Genomic DNA, 20431 nt, shown 5'->3' on the forward strand with positions numbered 1-20431 from the left:
GGTCGACCTCTTCCCCCTCTACCTTGCACTACCATTTCCATAAATCTCCTAGTCACATGCATCTTCTCTCTACGCATCACATGTCCATACCACGCTAACGTTGAAATAATGAAAGGTACCTTGGCGAATCCCTTGGGGCAGGGGCAGTGGTCGGGATCGCACGGCGCACAGGGCGAGCCCCAGGCCAGCCCCACGCTGCAGCAGCACTCCTGGCGCAGGAGTAGCTCTGGCGCGGCGGCCTCGCACTGTCCGTCCACCACGCGGCGCCAGCACGAGCCGCGCCGGTTGTCTGCACACACACGGTGGGTGCGTGAGTACAGGGAGGCCACGCGCGAGGCGCCCCCCGGCGAGCCACTCACCCAGACAGCGCTGCGCGGTGGCGTCCAGCACGTAGCCCAGCTCGCACTCGCACTCGAAGCCGCCGTGCGTGTTGATGCAGCGCCCGTTGTCGCACGGACTCGCCAGCTCTGCACCACGGAACGGAAACTTTACACAGAGATCGATTACCGGCTACGCACTAAATTAATTTTGCTATTTATTCATAATTTATATACAATACTTTGCATTTAAAAGCTATTTCATTTGTTTTGTTTCATTTGAAAAATTAAAAACTACAGTTTCACTTCTAATTAATTATTCTTATGTTAATACAATTTTGTTATTTAACGTTATTACATAATATTCTTAATGTTATGGTTTATATTTAAAGAAGCGTGATCTTAATATTGACCAAAGTCTACTATTAATATTAGGTTATAGCTGTTCTGAATCTCACCAATCTAAACAACCCACAACGTGCATTCAAATGAATCTTGTAATGATGGTGATGTCAGTGTACCCGGGTCCCTGGTTCGGTTTGAACGAAAGCGGTGCAGTGACAAGGGATCGCGTGTATTAAAATGTATTTACCATAATAACATACGTTTTGAATCTCAAATTGACAACGTGATCATTAATTGTTCATTATACTTAGCAGCAAAGTCGTTACCGTATTATAGTTAGGTACCCATGACGGTCGTGAAGCTAGCAAGCCGCAGGCGGTGGGGGCGATGGGGCAGTGGAGAGTAATAACTATAAAGTGTGTAACCTGTCCTCGTCGGGAAGGTGGGGGGTATGTCGCCGCGCTCATAGTCGGACTCGATGTAATGTGTCTCAGTCTCACCCTCGCACTCGTCGATGTCCCGACACAGCTGCAGCTCGGGCTCGTGGCGCGTGCCCTCGGGACACACGCACGTGAAGCTGCCCGCCGTGTTGCGGCACTGGCCGCCCGCGCAGTACTGCGGACACACGGAGACATGCAACGGACACGCCCGGGGGGACACCCAGGGGGCGCCGGGGGGAAACCCAGGGGGCGCCGGGGGGAAACCCAGGGGGCGCCGGGGGGAAACCCAGGGGGCGCCGGGGGGACACGCCCGGGCCTCGTCTTGTCGGTTCATTCTCACATGATTTTAATGAATGAAACCAAACTAACACAGCAGTGGTATTCACAAGTATAAGGTGGAACTGGGCTCGGTCACCGAGGGGTCGACAGCCCCGTCAACAGAGAGATGTTACTCACGGATTGGTGCATATCGCACTCGTCGATGTCCCGGCACAGTCCGTCCGCGTCTGGATGGTAGCCGGGGTCGCAGATGCATCGGTAACCGGGCTCCAGGTTCTCGCAGGAGCCGTGCGGGCAGGCGCCGGGCACCGCGGTGCACTCGTTGATGTCGGCGCCGCCGTTGTCCTTGCTGGGTCCCTCGGGGCACAGCACTGCGTACAGCTCGCTGCCCTGCGCCGGGCACGCCTGGCACGACACGCCCCAGCCTAGCTTTAGACCTGCCAATCGGACATTTTAGTAAAAAAGTTACAACCATTTCTCGAGTCCTTCTAACAAACTATTATTCATTTCGAGCCCCAGACACTGCCAAAATAAAACTCGATAAGTTCTCTATGCAAAACTAATTAAGCATTCCATTCGGTGAAGAATATAATATATGAAGGATCAAGCGAACAAAACACCAACTATCTACAATATTAATCAGTACATTACGGTCACCATTTGTCTTTTCTCGCACAGTGATGGTGCTTCAATATTACATTACATGCATTACAATGCCGTTTGTAGAACTCCGCAGACAACGTCATAACTCTGCCGACTGGTCGATCTTTTTTGTTTAGGCAAAGCAAGGGCAATAAAAAAAAACGGTTGTCTGTAAAGTCGGTTTACTGACGACAGTTAAACGTGACAACATCATAAAAAAATACTGATGGTACTGGAATGGTTTCATTTTTCAATTATCGCAATTATCGTTGCGATAAACAATTGACACCACATTCACTTTTCACTGAACTTCATACTTGACGAAAACATGTAAATGTATTATTGTATAGCAGCTGTCCACGCGGATACATCGCTCACTCAAGTAGGAGAGAGACAGATGTCGAACGCTGCCGAACGCGGAGGCTGATTGTGCCTCTTTGTCGCTCGTTGCGCACTCTCGCTTGCACTTCAAGTCTTAAATGGAACGCCTCAGAGCGAGGTATGTTTTTTCGTGCGTGGAGCCAGCTCCATCGAATTATAAGACGTTGTCACGTCAAAAAGCGTCACCAGTCCGCGGACTGGTCGATCCTGGTTATTACCTTTAGTGGCGCTGCAGCAGCACTGCGACCTGGTGACCGCGTTCTGTCCCGGCCCCGTGCAGTGGCCCTCTTCGTATTTCTCGTAACATAAATCTTGAACCTCGTCTGTTGCATGAAAACATTCGAGTCAATTCAGCTATTCCTAAAAACGGACCTACAATTCTGACTTCAGCTTACTGGCCTTAAACAGTGACCAGAAGTAATGCATTTTATAAGTTTGAACGTCTCATTGGCAGGAAATGTCAGATGTAATATTACACTACACTATCGTTCTTCATAGGTGTCTGTCATTTTGGGCAAGAATTCTGACAAACACTATTCGCGACAAGCGATACTAACTTCGGACGAGACATACAACGAAGAGTCTTCCACTGGTTTAAGTAATTTTTATAGATGTGTGGACGAGCTCACAGCCCACCTGGTGTTAAGTGGTTACCGGAGCCCATAGACATCGACAACGTAAATGCCGCCACCCACCTTGAGATATGAGTTCTAAGGTCTCAATATAGTTACAACGACTGCCCCAACCTTCAAACCGAAACGCATTACTGCTTCACGGCAGAAATAGACAAGGTGGTTACCATGCGGACTCACAAGAGGTCCTACCACCAATAAATGAGTATATTACGTGAGATTAGTATATTATATGGGTTGGTCACATATGTCGCAGAACCGATAACCGTTGAGGTAGACGTGTTCTGGAGTGGAGACTGCGAATCGGCAAACGTAGTGTAGGACGCCCTCCTGCTAAATGGAGCTACGACCTGCGTAAAGCAGCTAGAAATGACTGGATGCGTAGAACCGAAGATCGGGTTCAGTGGCGAGCTTTGGGGGAGGCCTATGTTCAGCAGTGGACTGCCGCAGGCTGATGATGATGTTGGGGCACCTACCTAGACACGTCCTGCCGTCGTTGCTGAGCGTGAAGCCGGGCAGGCACTCGCAGCGGAAGGAGCCGGGCGTATTGTGGCAGCGGCCGTTGCGGCAGACGCGCTGCTCCTCGCACTCGTCCACGTCCACGCAGGCGCCGCGGGTGGCGGTGGGCCGGTACCCCGCTTCGCACACGCATTGGAACGAGCCCTCGCTGTTCACGCAGCGCCCGCCCTAAAGACACAAGCACCGGCTCACCAAACGTTTGAAGCTAATTATTAAAGGGGTCATAAATGTACTTTAACTCCATTCAAAACAGAAATGCGAATATTCTCTACAACTGAGACATGTAACATCTCAGTATATTATTGCGTGAACCAAAACTATAAAAAGCTTTATTCGAATCCAACTGAAAATTCACCAAACATTTGAAGTGGACACTTTGTTTGTTTCGTGCTGCAATCGGGAATCCACCCAACATAGATAAGTTAAAAGAAGCGGTCAGACCTTGCACATGGAGTCGGCGGCGCACTCGTCCACGTCAGCGCAGTAGCCGGCCGCCGTGGGGGCGAAGCCGGGTTCGCACAGGCACGTGTAGGAGCCGGCGGTGTTGCGACAGCGGCCGCGGCGGCACACGCGCGGGTTGTCGCGGCACTCGTCCACGTCGCGGCACAACGCGCCCTCCGAGCCCGACTCGTACCCGGGCTTGCAGATGCACTCGAACCTGTACCCGACACAACGTTAGCAACTGCCCACAGCCCGCCACAGGTGACAGGCTACCGGAGCGATCATAGACCAAAGCTATAGTCGCCTCCATTTCACCCCGATATGAACAAACGAAAATGACGCCTTTTTTATGCCATAATTCTGATAGCTCTCTGATAGGTCTTCCAATAGGTCTCACAAGACATTGGGTGCGATGTTTTTTTTATGATTGAAAGATTACTGGTGGCCCGGAGGCCTTTCCAGTTTCACCAGGACAGGTGGGCGAGCAAAGGCTCAGCCAGCGCAAAGGCTCAGCCTGCAAAGGAAGGCCCTGTGGCGCAACGGTTAACGCGTATGGCTAAGGGTACAATGTTTTAGGTACGACAATCATGACGGAATGACGATAGTTCCCCAAATACCAGGGTCATCTCACAGCACGCAAAAAACATAAATAGCAATTGTGACGTAGTGGTGCATGTTAACGTTCTTGCCATGTTACGCTTTTTGAGCCCAAAGTCCTGGATGCTAATTACTGACAAATACCAATTGACAACAGCCTAACAATTTGGGCACTTGGCTACCGTCATTATTTACATTATATTTCATCAAGTACATTTCCACATGTGTGACGCCTTGGTGGAGTTTGATTGGTTGTTGCTGGTGACATTAATACCAATATCTTGGACAACCCTATTGCTTGTGTCTGTTGGCTGAACACGGTTTGTTACCAGCAGTAACGGTACCAACCAGATTAAAGTCGTATTATGCTTTCAAGGACGTGCGAAGTTCTAATTTTGTCTTCCTGGTGCTATACCATCGTGAGCCTAACAATGAAGAAGATGGCAACACAAGCCGTGTTCGGTATATTATTGGCTATGTTACCACTGAACCAAATAAACTGCAAGCGATACTTTGGGCACATTTAATTATGTGTTTTAGGGATCTACATATACGGTGATTTAATACGTAATGTAAATAAATATAAAATTCAATCATGGCTTCGCTTTTAACACTAAACCCCCAACAATTATTTTTCAACATCGAAATATGATCTTTGAGTGAATGAATTCGGAGTGAAACAGAAGTACCTACCCTCCATCTATATTCTTGCAGATTCCGTTGGTGCACATTCCTCCGTTGGTCATCTCACATTCGTTCTTGTCGCTGCATCTCAAACCGTTTTCAACAGGGTCGAAGCCCGGCGGACACCTGAAAAAAAAACGTGTTGTAAAGCTAATGCATAGCATTTTTTATCAACTTATGCAATTATAATAGACAATAATAATTTAATATTAAAGCAATAATAAAATAAGACCACGCTATATTTATAAATATTAACTGTCCCCTTCACGCTCATAAGCTAGACAACGCGAGCGAGAGATGGGCAGACTTTTCATGATGCGCATGCAGTGCGACGTCACGCCGCGCGCTTATTCACAAATAATACACAAGCGCAACGTGTGAATGTGTTGAACGCGAGCTACATGGTAGGTGGAGTGGGGGTGTTAGGTTTTATTTTCGTTACGGAATTTCTTGATTCGGTCGCCGCGCTCAATGCCCGCGATAAAAGCTATGCAATAGCTTAAAACTCTTTCAATTTACTTTCCATAATGTTCTAATTTTTTCCCTCAGGCTTCGCAGACATCGTTAAATCTATTATTATAGGAGATGGATCTCCCTTTAATAATCTTTTAATTCAATGATAATATCACAAATTATGTTCTAACATTTTTATTTTTTTATTGCTTAGATGGGTGGACGGGCTCACAGCCCACCTGGTGTTAAGTGGTTACTGGAGCCCATAGACATCTACAATGTAAATGCGCCACCCACTTTGAGATATAAGTTCTAAGGTCTCAGTATAGTTACAACGGCTACCCCACCCTTCAAACCGAAACGCATTACTGCTTCACGGCAGAAATAGGCAGGGCGGTGGTACCTACCCGCGCGGACTCACAAGTGGTCCTACCACCATATTTCTGTTTTTCGCACGGTACATAGCTTATCATCCACACAGTATATGTTTTTATAGATAGGTTTTTTATAGGACCATAATATATAACCATATAACATTTTGTATTGTATTAATATCCATTGAACATTATTCGGGGCCGTGATTTCAATTTCGCTCTAAATGAGCCCTTTTCTATTTGTTATAAGGTTAAAATTACAAAAAAATTAGACATTAGTACAAAAACAAAATAGTCCAGGTACTAACTGTACTATAATGTAATTCTTTAGGTGGCGGCACTAGGGCTGGCATTCTAACAGCAACGTCATATTGGGTAGAAGAGACATTCAAAGAAATTTTTAAAATATTATTGAGTTTTTTTTTGAACTACGTCACTGACCTGTACGAAATTTACAGCGTGCACTATTTAAATAAAAGCTATAAATATTATAGAAGCTACTTAATCTATAAATTTAACACGTGAAGCAAAAACTTTGTAGCCCTTTTTACGAAAATTGCGCGGATGGAGGAGTATGAAATTTTCCACACTTTTTATATAGAGAAGGAGTGCAGAATGCAATTTTTTTTAAATTTTGCATTAAATATGCATTAAATCAGTAGAAAAAACATTACACACACTACCATGTATTTGACACACACACACACACACACACGCATATTTTGTTTATTGTTAAAGTATCTGGTCAAATTCATAATAGATTAATATTGTTTGTCTTCAATATTATTATATATATTATATCTATAGTGTAGCCTTGGCGAAATTTCTTTATTAAAGAGATCTATGATAGTCTTTGAATGGAACCATAACAATGTTCAAGCTTATAATTTAAATTAATTATAGTTGAATTTCGTACACTAGGGGACCACTAGTATATTTAAATAACGCACGCCCCGCGTATCCCCCGGTCGAATTTTGACTACCGGGGGACCACTAGTATATCATAGTATAAAACAAAGTCGCTTTCTCTGTCCCTATATCCCTATGTATGCTTAAATCTTTAAAACTACGCAACGGATTTTGATGCGGTTTTTTTTAATAGATAAAGTGATTGAAGAGGAAGGTTATATGTATAATAACATCCATTAAATAGTGGAAAAATCAATAATAAATTACAGTTATTATAAATAGTTATTTGCGCACGGCCCGTATACCCCGGCGGGTTACCTGCACTCGAAGTCCCCCGGTCGGTTGATGCACGTGCCCCCCTTGCAGTACTCGAGGGCGCACTCGTCGATGTCGATGCAGACGCGGTTCCCGTCGATCTCTGCCACCTCCGCGCCGGCCCAGCATTCGCAGGTGTACCTGCAACGGTACCTCTCGTTGTGACGTCATCGATAGTGCCGCTAGTGCCGCGGGGCACGTGAGAAGCCGCGTAGGTGAAACGGAACAGATTTTCAAAGATGAAAGTAGTTGATATCGATGTTGCCTTGCCAAAGTATCTACTGGTGGTAGGACGTCTTGTAAGTGCCTATTTCAGCATAATGCGTGTCGGTTTGAAGGATGGTAACCGTTGTACTGTTAGAAGTGAGACCTTAGAATTCATGTCTCAAGGTGGGTGACGGTATTTACGTTGTATATGTCTATGAGCTCTGGTAACCACTTAAAACCAGGTGGGCCGTGAGAGTGTCCACCCATCTAAGCTATAAAAATAAGTCAACTTCACTACACTCTCGCGCAATATTGTCGAATAGTACATAATTAATGTTAAATAATCTCACCCGACATCCTTATCAATACAATTTCCCAATCCGCAGATACCGTTTCTTAGCATGCACTCGTTGATCTTCGCGATGGATGGAGGCGCGAATGTTCCTCCTCCGCCGTCACCATCTTCTCCGCCTCCAGATGAGCCTCCCCCTTCCCCACCCTGTCCTCCCCCACCAATGCCACCACCTCCACCTCCTCCTGTCACGTTCCTCCTCCAGTTCGGAGGGATAGCACCACCACCACACAGATGCGTCCATTCAGCTGTCAAATAAAATTAATAAATTACATTTTAAAATATGAAGCTTGATAAGGCAGCACGAGTGCTCACGCACGCACACGGCATATCACAGCTAGAATACCCGACATCACTCTGGGTGCCGTAAACATTTGCCTAGATAAAACCCTTTGCTTTCGAACACGATTTATTTAGAGCCTTTGCTTTACTTCACAGCAATTTGGTGTTTTGTACCGACCCAGTTTGTAGTTTGTAGAGACCTTAGAACTTATATCTCAAGGTGGGTGGCGCATTTGCGTTGTAGATGTCTATGGGTTCCAGTAACCACTTACCAGTAACACAGGTGTACTGTGAGCTCGTCCACCCATCTCAGCAATAGCAGCAATAACAAAAAAATATACAAAAATTTAACAATCCAAAATAATGTGTTGAAATTGCGCGATAATCAATAAGCATCTAGTGAGAAGGAGTATGGACACGTACTGGCGCCGCGCGGCGGGCACGGCGTGCAGAGGTCGCCCCAGGCGCGGCCCATGTTGTACCCGCAGCAGCAGTCGCGGTTGGACAGCGCCACGGGCAGTCGGTCCGCGCACTCGCCCGTCTCGCTCAGGTACGCGTAGCAGCTGCCCACTCGCCCGTCTGGAACATTCCCATTATTCCCCTTTCATCTCGAACTTTCTGGACTGGTGTTATAAAAGTTTTACTTTGCCTATATAGTGTGTATTCGGATGGACCGATCACGACGAAGATCACGTTTTCATACCCCGATCCTGTAGACCGAATGGTAAACAGTCGACGTCGCCCTAAACACGTCATTACGGATCCTCCCGATCCATTAACGGTGCTTTTAGGTACCACAAGCAACGGTCACCATCCTCGTTAAACCCGTCGCTTGCTGGACCGTCGAGCCCAGCAACGTAGACACACAGTCCACTGAGTTTCTCGGAGGATCTTCTCAGTGAGTCGCGATTCCGATGCGGTAATAGATTCTGCGAAGCTCTTGCTAGGACTAGTGTTAGCCAATTCTCTAAGGTTGAGCCCATGAGCTCGCCTACCCGTCTGGGCGTAGCTGGAATAGTCACTTATGCTACTAGCAAATAGGTAGGAGGGAAAAAAGGAAGGACCACAATTTTGCCTATTTCTGCCGCGAAGCGATTATATGTTCCAGTCAGAAGGGTGGGGCAGTCGTGATATTATAAATACAATTGAGACTTTGAGAGCTAATGTCTCAAGGTTGTGATGTCTATGGGAATCGGGAGCAAAACTAGCATCAATCAGACTGTGAGCTCGTTGACCCGTCGCAACAAAAGTAATTTAAAAAATAAACGCAGTAAATGTCGTCATGTGTTTTTTTTTTTTTTTTATTGCCCTTGTAGGCGGACGAGCATACGGCCCACCTAATGGTGAGTGGTTACCGTCGCCCATGGACTTCAGCAATGCCAGGGGCAGAGCCAAGCCGCTGCCTACCGCTTAATACTCTCCACAAGCCTCGTTTGAAGAAGGACATGTCATAGCGCGCCGGAAACACCGCGGATGTTGGTAAACGTGTAATAATAGTGGATTTTTTTTTTTTTTATTGCCTTTGTAGGCAGACGGGCATACGGCCCACCTGATGGTGAGTGGTTACCGTCGCCCATGGACTTCAGCAATGCCAGGGGCAGAGCCAAGCCGCTGCCTACCGGCTTATTAACTCTTTACTATATATGACAGTGAAATCGTAACTCAATGCTGCTGGCGTGTTTCAAAAATAATAAAATTACTCCTCAAGCATTCTAAAGTAGCGACCATTGTGTCAAGCTGTTGTTATTGTATCTCCTATTATACGGATCTTAGTGCTGAAGCAATAAGGACGTTTTTTTGCAGAACAAGAAATCAATGTATAAAAATCATACCAATACAGAATTTCTTGTCAGGACTAGGAATGAAGTGGGGGTTGCAAAGACAGTAGTAATCTCCTTCCGTGTTCACACATTTGCCATTCTGAAATAAAGGAAAAAATATCATATTATTATGTCTTATTTTTTTTTTTTTTTTTTCGTAGATGAGTAAAGGACGTCACAAAAAATATGATGGTAAGTGATTACACTAAGACCCACAGACACCATGATCAGAGACATGACTTCGAAATCACAGGTAGGCAGCTGATTGGCTCTGCCTCTGGCATTGCTGAAGTCCATGGGGGACGGTAACCACTCACCGTGGGCCACTCAGGTGGGCCGTATGCTCGTCGGCCGAAAAGGGCAATACAAAAAAAAACAGTTGTATGTACAGGAACCCCACCCTTCAAACCGGAACGCAGCAGAACAGGCATGTTGCTGGTATATTTCCTTAGAATATGCCCACCGTACGTATCTGCTTGGCGACCGCAGTAAGCTAAACTAATACTCAGAAAACGCCGCTGCCCAGTCTCTAGTGAATTCCTTTGTTGTTTCTTACGACACCCGCAACAGGTGGTCCAACGATGTTCTAAGCACCACACAGCGCGATAATTAAATTCCGAACTTTGATTCCGTGTTTTCCAGTTCTGACTTATACATGCCCATTGAGGCATACCATGTACCGTTATAATACTGCTTAGGTTTACATACAAAATGTTGACAAATAAGCACAATTACTAAATACTATGTTTCTACCATGATCTTTGTTTGTCTCGACTGTATCCTATCGGTAGAGTCGACGCTGCATATACTTTTCTATCACTTTTTTACACTTACAACCTACATTATTTCTTTATTTTACAGTCTTCTAGTAATATGTTATTACTATACCTACATTTTACAATTTCACTACTAAATTTTTTGGTCCACCTTCACAATCTATCAACTCATACGAGGTACTACTTTTACATGATTTGAGTATAATATTGTTACGCCGGTAAGAGTCACGCCATCTATCGCCGTATAGCCGAAACGAATATCAAAGGAACTCGTAACGTCGAGACGTCGTAACGAGAAACATCGAGAAGTACAACGCCATCTATTGTCAGATAGCCGAAATACACAATACTCGACTTGTGTGGAATATTCTCGATAATTCTAGGGATGTCGTATCGATTATAAAAGCGTTGCAGAGGTGGCACGAGTCAGTTAGTAATCGGAACTACTCGAAGCGAAACAGCGAACGGATCACCTGAAGCGAAGCGGATGAAGCGAATTGAGAATTTTAAAGTGTTGTAAAGTTTTTTAAGTGTTCTAAGTGCTAACACAGCTTTTAATTTTTACTCCGGTAGAATTTTATTTACCCCAAACCCCAGCGCGTAACAATATATAGTGAACTTACAGGACAAATATCGGGATCCTCGCACTCGTCGATGTCTTCGCAGTTGTTGGAGAGGGGATGCCGGCGCTGTCCTGGCGGACATTCGCATGAGAATGACCCTATGGAATTGATGCAACGGCCCCCTGAACACAAGCCCGGCACAGCTGCGCACTCATCTATGTCCTGAAAGATACATTTACAGTGCTTTTTTAATGATTCATCGTCTTGCATCCAATATTATGTCATTGTGGTGAACAGCATGCACAGGGTGCACAGACCATTGTTGATGGAATTCGAAGTCGTTGTAGCCTAAAGGATAAGACGTTCAGTGTATTCGTATGTAGCGATGCAAGAATTTTTTTCTAAGGAAATACGTACTTAACAATTGTTCACGATTGACTTCCACGGTGAAGGAAAAACGTCATTTAATAAAAATCAAACCCGCATAATTATAATTTCCGTAATTACTGGTGGTAGGACCTCTTGTGAGTCCGCACGGATAGGTACCCCCACCCTGCCTATTTCTGCCGTGAAGCAAGGGTGGAGCAGCCGTTGTACTTTAAAAAAACTGAGACCTTACAACTCATGTCTCGAGGTGGGTGGCAGCATTTACTTTGTAGATGTCTATGGGCTCCGGTAGCTACTTAACACCACGTGCACCGTGAGATCGTCCACCCATCTAAGCAATAAATAGAAAAACGGTGTACAGCTCGGGTTACTACACACCTGGCACTCCTTAGTGGCGAGGTTCCGCAGGTGTCCCACTGGACAGTCGAGGTCGGAGCACCTCTCGCAGGGGTGTCCCCAAGCGCGGCCGACCGTGGCACAACAGAGCTGCCGCGTACACACCACGCCCTCCAGCGCGCCCGTGCACAGCGCGCCACGCGTCTCCGTGTAGCACGGACCTGGGACAACAACTCTGATCAGAGCCACGAGCCACCTTGGATACATGAACGCTTTATCTCAACCTTCAGCAATGCGCAGGTCGCACGGCGGAGAACATTCTGCCCGTTTATTTCAGCATATGCCCCGAAATGAAAAGGTATTTTCGGTAAGTAAGTAGTGTTGAATTTATTACCACTGGGGCGGTATGCTCTACCTCCAGCAGTCGCCGCCTTGTGATTAAGTAGGCGTATTCTACTCCAACCATACACGGGTCGCTCTATACCTTGCCTTCCATAAGACGCATATCCGAGTGTCTGAGCGGAAGCAGGAGGATCAGCATATAGCAGGAGTATTTATAAACGCTATGTGTGGTACTCCATCTTACTTCCAAGGAGGTATTTCAAGGACCAGCGCTCGCCGTCCTTCAAGTATCAGAAGGGCACAGTTGGGGTTGGGATGTTGCAAATTTTGGAAAACCATTTACCATCGGGCACTATAAATATATTAATGGAACCTGAGACACGGCTATATAAAAGGGAGGAGAGGAGAGATCACCACACCACTGCATCAACGAACGCCCCCACGAGAAGAAAGAAGAGAGAAGAAGAAAGAAAGGAAAAAGGAAGAACGAAGAGAAGAGAAGAGTAAGACAAACTACAAGCCAAATTCTCGATTCGACCCACACAACAAAACTCGACCCACTCAAGAATCGTACCAGCAACCTCATCACCCCTGCCTCGTCAGGCAGGGAGTCCAAGCCCGGGCAGAGGGGATTGCCCTGAGGCCCGCAAGGGGACACGAAGACCCAACGACGAGACACGGCCAATGAAATTATGCCCTCGAGATAGAAGAATGATTTTCTCGGCGTGAACAATAATAACAAAGTGAATTCCACTGATACCATTTACGATTTTTTTGGTCTTAGAGCCACTAGTTGAGCAGACTATCGCTGATTTCAATGCTCTGTTAAATAATAGTCATGATATTATACTTAGGTCGAATAAGATTTGCATAAGGCTGAACCTAAAAAAAATTAAGTATTAAAGACTCAGCATCATACCTGTTCTCCTATCGATCTCGCATCTCGGACCGGAGAGACCGTGAAAACACACGCATCTGTCCGGCGCAATACAGCGGCCGCCGTGCAGACATGGCTCCTTACATATCGCTGTCAACAATCGTAATTATTAATAATGGTATCATAAAAACTTTCGATAGAATAACAGCGGTACAGATTACCGAGGGCAATATGGTATTCTGCCGTGAAGCAGTAATGCGTTTCGGTTTGAAGGGTGGGGCAACCGTTGTAACTATACTTTAGACCGTAGAACCTTTTTTTTTTTTAATTTGAAAGAATTTTAGATTATAATAATAAAATATATTAATTATAAATAAATTAGAATTTGAAATGAGTATAAAATGGCTTTGGTGTTTCGGCAACTATTTATAGCTGCTAAAGCTTCTTGATAAAGTCTGAGTCTATAAAATAAAAAGTTGAACGATCGCTTTGGACAACTCTATGACATTAAAAACTTTATTACGTTTTGGCTATAAAATACTGCGTATTACATTTTAATTTTTTTTATTGCTTAGATGGGTGGACGAGCTCACAGCCCACCTAGAGTTAAGCGGTTGCTGGAGTCCATGGACATCACAACGAAAATTCAGCCACCGACCTTGAGACACGATTCGAAGTCTCAGTTATATTGCATATAAGCTAACCGATATTTCATACCGGAACGAATAACTGTTTTGTGCAGAAGTAGGCAGGATGGAGGTAGGTACTACTTACTCATGCGTTAACAAATTGTTCACCATTTAACACAATTATGTAAAGGTAACTCTACTACCGGTTCGAATATAGCCGCATTCCGCGAAGTAAACTCAATCATAAATATAAAACTAATTTATAGGACTCGTGAGCCGTTGGATGGCAAGAGTGGTGTTATATAGCATAGAATTATATATTATCAGGATTATAATTAGATTTATTATATATTATTTGTATGAATTATATATTATTATTGATCAATGGACTACACGTGGGCTCATGATAGGGCGTCTTGTGAGTCCGCATGGGTAGGTATCACCACCCTGTCTATTTCTGCCGTGAAACAGTAATGCGTTTCGCTTTAAAGGGCGGGGCAGCCGTTGTACTGTTACAAGTGAGACCTTAGAACTCATGTCTCAAGGTGGGTGGCGGCATTTACGTTGTAGATGTCTATGGGCTCCGGTAACCACTCAACACCAGGTGGGCAGTGAGCTCGTCCACCCATCTAAAATATCAATAATAATAAAAAAATGCGGATAGGAACGAAGTTCCTTATTATAAAAATATTAATTTAAAGTTCTATTCGAGGTATAAAGAAAACAAAACTGGAGGTTTCGTAACAACCCACGGTCATTCGGTAACGTGCGAACTTATTGTGGTACACTTCATTCGCGGTTGTTTGCATAAGGGTTAGTGTATTGCGCAAACGAACGCTCTGAGATCGTGGTCAATGAATGATAAAAAAAGATGTTATATTTTGTTCGTTATTACAAAGTTAAGTCGCACACATTACTAATAAAAATCTTACGTTACGGACGTTTTTTCCCGGGTAGGGTACCCCTCCGCATCATCCCATAAGGAACTTCGTTCCAAAAATTAATAATTACTCACGTTCTGTGCAGAACTCCCCGCTCCAGCCGGGGGCGCAGGCGCATGTGCCGTTCGTACACGTGCCCCCGTTCATGCAGATGCGTCGACAACCGCCTTGTGTCCTCACTAAACAAACATCACATACACATTTATATTCATTGGTATACAAAGACTTCAACGGGCTTTTTAACGGGGATTGCAAATTATTTAATTTTCACAATCGAGTGTTTAGTTTTGTAAAACTTCAAAACTGTAAGGAAACTGAATAAAATCGCTCGAAATAACTTTTCCGGATTCTTCGAAAAAGTCCATTGATGTCTTAATAGTTTTACGGAGTAAATTCTTGAAAATTATTAATTTTACTTATTTAAATTTTCGACTGAACGACGATTCCTTGGTCCAGACGGCCGGCCGATTCTTCGGCTGGTCGTAGGACCGTCGAGGCGATTCGCCCGGTTCTTGAAAACTGGGTGAATCGTGACAGAGGACGCCTCACTTTCCGGTTCACGCAGGTGCTCACTGGGCATGGTTGCTTCGGTGAGTTCCTGCACCGGATCGGAGCCGAGCCGACGGCAGAGTGCCACCATTGTGGTTGCGACTTGGACACGGCGGAGCACACGCTCGTCGCCTGCCCCGCATGGGAGGGGTGGCGCCGTGTCCTCGTCGCAAAAATAGGAAACGACTTGTCGTTGCCGAGTGTTGTGGCATCGATGCTCGGTGACGACGAGTCGTGGAAGGCGATGCTCGACTTCTGCGAGTGCACCATCTCGCAGAAGGAGGCGGCGGGGTGCGTGAGAGACGCACAGGCCCGCCGCCGTCGAGCGGGGGCCAGGGAGGCGGACCTCGCCCAAGCCCTGGCCCTCTAAGTGTTTCGGGTCTCCCTCACATGTCGCCCTGGGGACCGGCGAAGGGGGCCTAAGAAGACGACGTGCAAGCTGCTCTGCACGCGTTTTATGCATGAGCACCCGGGTGATGGAAGGCCGGCTATCCTCAACCCACGCTGGTTCTGACCCAGCGGGGTATTCCGTAGGATAGACCATTCTAACCGGCGCCATCTAGGCGGGCTTCGGATAGCCTGCCGACCGAGAGGGCTAGTGGTCGTGGCGCCGACGACCGCCAGTCCGGGGTCCCGAGGGGGAGGGTGATGGGAGAGATGTGCTCCGCACTAAACGCTTCACTTTCCCCCCTTTGCCTTTTCATGAGTTTTGTCTCATGCGAGGTTTGGACGTTGGTTGTTGAGAGACAGGAGGTTTTAGTGGGTTCGACTACGACATGCCCCGCCCTCCATCCCCAGTGAAGGGCGGAAGTCCGGCGATTTCCTCCTGAAAAAAAAACAAAAAAAAAAACAAAAAACACGATTCCTTGCTGCGGGAATGCAGTATGAGATGAATGCTTAAAAAATATTTAATTTCACACCAGCAATGGTTTCCACATCATTTACCTAAATATAAAAAACAAATGGAACCATCAAAGCTAATTTTTTATTTTCCACATGATATATTTAACACATTCTAAAATATTTAGATTTTCATTATTAGGTCGAATCAGTTTATGTAGTGATCTAAATAAAAATAAATATCATTAAAGGAATAATTATTACAAATACATTAGATACCAGAAACGAGAAGTATATTTATTAACATTTACCTGGATGGAACTGAATTTACCTGGATAAGGGTATAAACCGCCATTCCCGCAGGAAGGCGCCTCGACTCCTCCTGGACATCGACAGATGTTCGGAGCTATACAAGCTCCTGGCGAGCCGCAGTCTGGTCGGCATAGTGCTGTTGGACACAGAGACGATATCTCAAACAGTGTCATTTTATACTAATCATGTAAAAATGATTTTAATACGCTTTTATTAGCTTCAGACGTATGTTAGTATGTAACGGAATCTTTGAACATGATTTTGACCCTCTTCAAAACATTGGATTAACTCGAAACTTGGTATACTTATTAAGGACCGATGACAATGAAATTATTATAAAATAAAAAATAAAAAAAATTGAAATTAAACTAAAAAAATTACAAAAAAAAAAAAATAGTTTAAAAAACTAACAAAATACGTTTTTATAGAAATCCAACTAAAAAATAGAAAATAAATTTTAATAAATTTGAATTAATAGTGTTAGAAAAAAAAATGTTTATGTATTTTGTTAGTTTTTTTAAACAATTTTTTTTTTCACTATCAATACACTGGTAGTCATAGGCTACGAAACGTGGAGTCTCCAAAACATGGCAAAACTCAATATACAGCGTGTAAAATAATAATACACTAAAACAGCGGGCCTTATTTAATGATGAAGAGTTCGCACCATTATAGAACAAGTCATAAAACAGCTATTACATTTAAATGCAGATAAAATCGTATCGAATTTTACACGTCGTCATAAAATTTATATGTTTCAGATCGCGCATGATGTACTTTAACCAAATGATTGATTCAAGGATATTCTTAGGTTTTCTTAAATTTTTACTATATTCAGATGAACCTATATTGACAATACTCTATCAGAAAGATCACCAAAGGACTCGGATACATTAAACAACTGGCATCATGGTCAGTCCAGAGCCGTTGCTGCTAGATATTACCCTTCCCCTAGATTTGGCACAAGATGTTATAAGCCTATACAGAATCAAGGTGGGGAAATGAAACATCAGTGGGAAAGGGGCCTGCGCTGCCTCCTGTCCTTATTGAGTTGATCATAGTTTATCTGCGAACAGAGTGTGTCTTAATCAATTGTTAACTCAAAATATTAAGAACATTACTTTCCCGTCCGGATTTCGAGCCCGTAATAAGTAGCCAAGAGTGTGATAATATTGTCAGCCGCATTGACACACATATAACAATTCGTTTTATTCATTATTGGGTACTCACAGACATCAGACAATAAATGCCGCTATCCACTTTGTGACATGAGGGCTAAGCCTCCGTTTTATAATATAACGGCTGCTTCACGGCAGGAACAGGACAGCTGATGAAAGATAGCTCATAGCCCGATTTCGAAGCGGTCATCGGAGCCAAACGAAAGACGATCGGTACTAGCCGGATACTGAAGTCACGATGCTGAGAGCACACACCACTGAACCTCGCAGTCCATAATATCCAATTACAGTGATAGCCAGAACACCGTTTCATTGCTTAGTATAATTATACGCACACGTTCAAGGAGTAATAGCGCTAAAGCTTTCGTTACGTAGTCTCATATGTGGGCTCGTAAAGTCAAATGTTCATGTAAATTCTAATACCAATACACTAGGCAATAAATTGATACCGCGCTATTAAGTACCTAGCTTTATTTATCATGCCTCTCAAATAGAATATCGCTGGTTCTAAATTATCCATGTAGCATTGTGTTTTTAGTTTCTCAACACAAACTCATAATTATGCATTACGTAAAGCTCTTTTTGGTGCTTTTTTTTTAATTAGCACAATTTTAGAAGAAAACAAAATTAGCTGAGCGACACAAGCGAACGGCTTTTTATAAATTTTAATGCTTTTGCTCCCGTAGCTCGAGGAATAGAGAAAAGTACCCAGGGCACAACAAGGTTACGACGTGACGTAACTGTCTGTTTGTTTGTTGGTCTTGGATCGAAACGACCGAACCGATGTTTCGATTTGTTTGGATTTCCTGCCTAACATTAAAAACTGGACGACCGGTCGATGAGATAATAGCGTACTCACGGACGATACACAGCAATGAGTTAGGTCTGGATGTCCACCCGGGACAGCAATGCGTGCTGTTACGGCTCCGGCAGACGTGTGAACTGAAACAATAACAACGCTATAAGTAAAATAAACACAAAAGCACACATACTGTGGGGTAAAACTGGTAGGACCGCTTGTGAGTCCGCGCGGGTAGGTACCACCACCCTGCCTATTTCTGCCGTGAAGCAGTAATGCGTCTCGGTTTGAAGGGCAGGGCAGCCGTTGTAACTATACTTGAGACCTTAGAACTTATATCTCAAGGTGGGTGGCGCATTTACGTTGTAGATGTCTATGGGCTCCAGTAACCAGTAACCAAAAAAAAATGACTATTTCATTAACATCAAGGTGGACAGCCAAAAGAGCGTACGGCCTATCTGGACGTGACGTTGGGGGATCGGATTGTATTATACAGAAAGTTGAAATGGTATTATATGTCTGGCCACGCTCTCCAGGTTCGAGTCCCGGTCAAATAAGACTCAATATTTTTGACACCCATAACACATTAGAATATTCTGACTTGATGACACTGAATGTGGAATATTTTATTATTTCAAGAGATTTAGTAAACAGTAAAACTATTAGCATTATTGAAAAAGTAAAATTTCAGTCGCGGTACATCGTCAATTGATAATATTAACAATAAATTGGTAAATAAGTTATAAAGACATAATTAGCCAAATACTGGGACTTAGGATGTATTGTGAGCAGACACCTGTCTAATTTAAGTCTCTAATTTTGTCGCTAAGTTATCGTGTAGATGAAATCCAATCTCAAAACATCTACAGTTAATAGCAACTAAAAACCTCGATAGTTAGTTCTTTCTGTTGCGAAAGTAATACAAATGTCAACAAATATAATAAGTTTATGGAAAAAAATGCGGTAGTTAGACCAAGTAATAGTCGGATGTCTATTTCTGAAAATAATTTCCTTTCTATCTCCCCGCACGCCCCTATTTGGTATCAGCAACGCAAGAAAAACAGGCGAATTAAAAAGACAAAACATTACTAACATTACCTACAAAAGTAACTTCATTTTATTTTGACATATGTCAACGTGATCATTGATCAAAGACCGCCCACGTGTTCAATCTCATCCATGTGTCATCCACGAGACCATTCAACAAACATAATGACGAAGGTCGCGACCACCATCATTCATAGGGAGCTTTGTATAGATTCTGGTACATGCCTGACAATTTGATAAATCTATGAAGAGCACCTTAATTAAGTTAATTCGGTCGGCAGGGTAATAGCAAAACACTATATTGCAATTTGCTACAAAACATCATTCTAAGATAACACAAGCTTTATGCCATTCACCTTGAGACATAAGATTGAAGTGTGAATAGTATATAAGTCACGAATATATTCGTGACAGTCGAAAAACAAAAATTGGCTATCGATGCCGACTTTTGTATAGATGTTTACGGTATAAATAATAAAACATTAGTTATTTATATAAAGATTGATGTGCATACATATGCATGTTGCCTATACATCGATTTCGACTTCATATTGACCCAGCGGGTGATCTTGTGAAGCTTGGTAGCTATCGAACCAAACTCAAATCAAAGATCGGCCAAAAGCGGACCGGGTTTGACTAAGCCTTAAAACTGATACTTCGACTTCTGTTTTCTACTGTTTTCCAGGTATTGTATTTATACATTGTAGACCTCAAGAAACAGAAGCATTTATGTTTTAGCAATATATTTACGGGTAAATGATTATAATCCACTAACAAAAAAACCACCCTTTTCTTCTCCGAGTAAACAACACCAACATCAGTATAATGAGCATCACCGGTGTGACTCAATTAAGAAGTAGCTTCCG

General features: G+C 43.9%; 1 protein-coding gene across 2 annotated transcripts in view; it reads right to left on the reverse strand.

Moving 5' to 3' along the window:
• Positions 1-20431, reverse strand: part of LOC114240283 (fibrillin-3) — a 70219-nt gene that overhangs the window by 27851 nt on the left and 21937 nt on the right. The window contains exons 3-20 of one of the 2 annotated variants that reach the window (XM_028170753.2): positions 18579-18661; positions 16561-16677; positions 14915-15019; positions 13313-13420; positions 12094-12272; positions 11389-11550; positions 10002-10089; positions 8593-8748; positions 7886-8135; positions 7332-7469; positions 5287-5403; positions 3997-4213; positions 3513-3723; positions 2623-2727; positions 1559-1818; positions 1163-1277; positions 360-467; positions 120-289 (exon numbers count right to left, since the gene is read on the reverse strand). In XM_028170753.2, coding sequence (XP_028026554.2) covers positions 120-289; positions 360-467; positions 1163-1277; positions 1559-1818; positions 2623-2727; positions 3513-3723; positions 3997-4213; positions 5287-5403; positions 7332-7469; positions 7886-8135; positions 8593-8748; positions 10002-10089; positions 11389-11550; positions 12094-12272; positions 13313-13420; positions 14915-15019; positions 16561-16677; positions 18579-18661 — 2689 coding nt within the window. Of the gene's footprint in view, positions 1-119; positions 290-359; positions 468-1087; positions 1278-1558; positions 1819-2622; positions 2728-3512; positions 3724-3996; positions 4214-5286; positions 5404-7331; positions 7470-7885; positions 8136-8592; positions 8749-10001; positions 10090-11388; positions 11551-12093; positions 12273-13312; positions 13421-14914; positions 15020-16560; positions 16678-18578; positions 18662-20431 lie in introns of both variants that reach the window. The other variant, XM_089736289.1, reaches the window with a different exon arrangement.

Source organism: Bombyx mandarina, chromosome 21 (genome assembly GCF_030267445.1).
Source record: "Bombyx mandarina strain Sakado chromosome 21, ASM3026744v2".
In the NCBI taxonomy this organism is placed as follows: domain Eukaryota; kingdom Metazoa; phylum Arthropoda; class Insecta; order Lepidoptera; family Bombycidae; genus Bombyx; species Bombyx mandarina.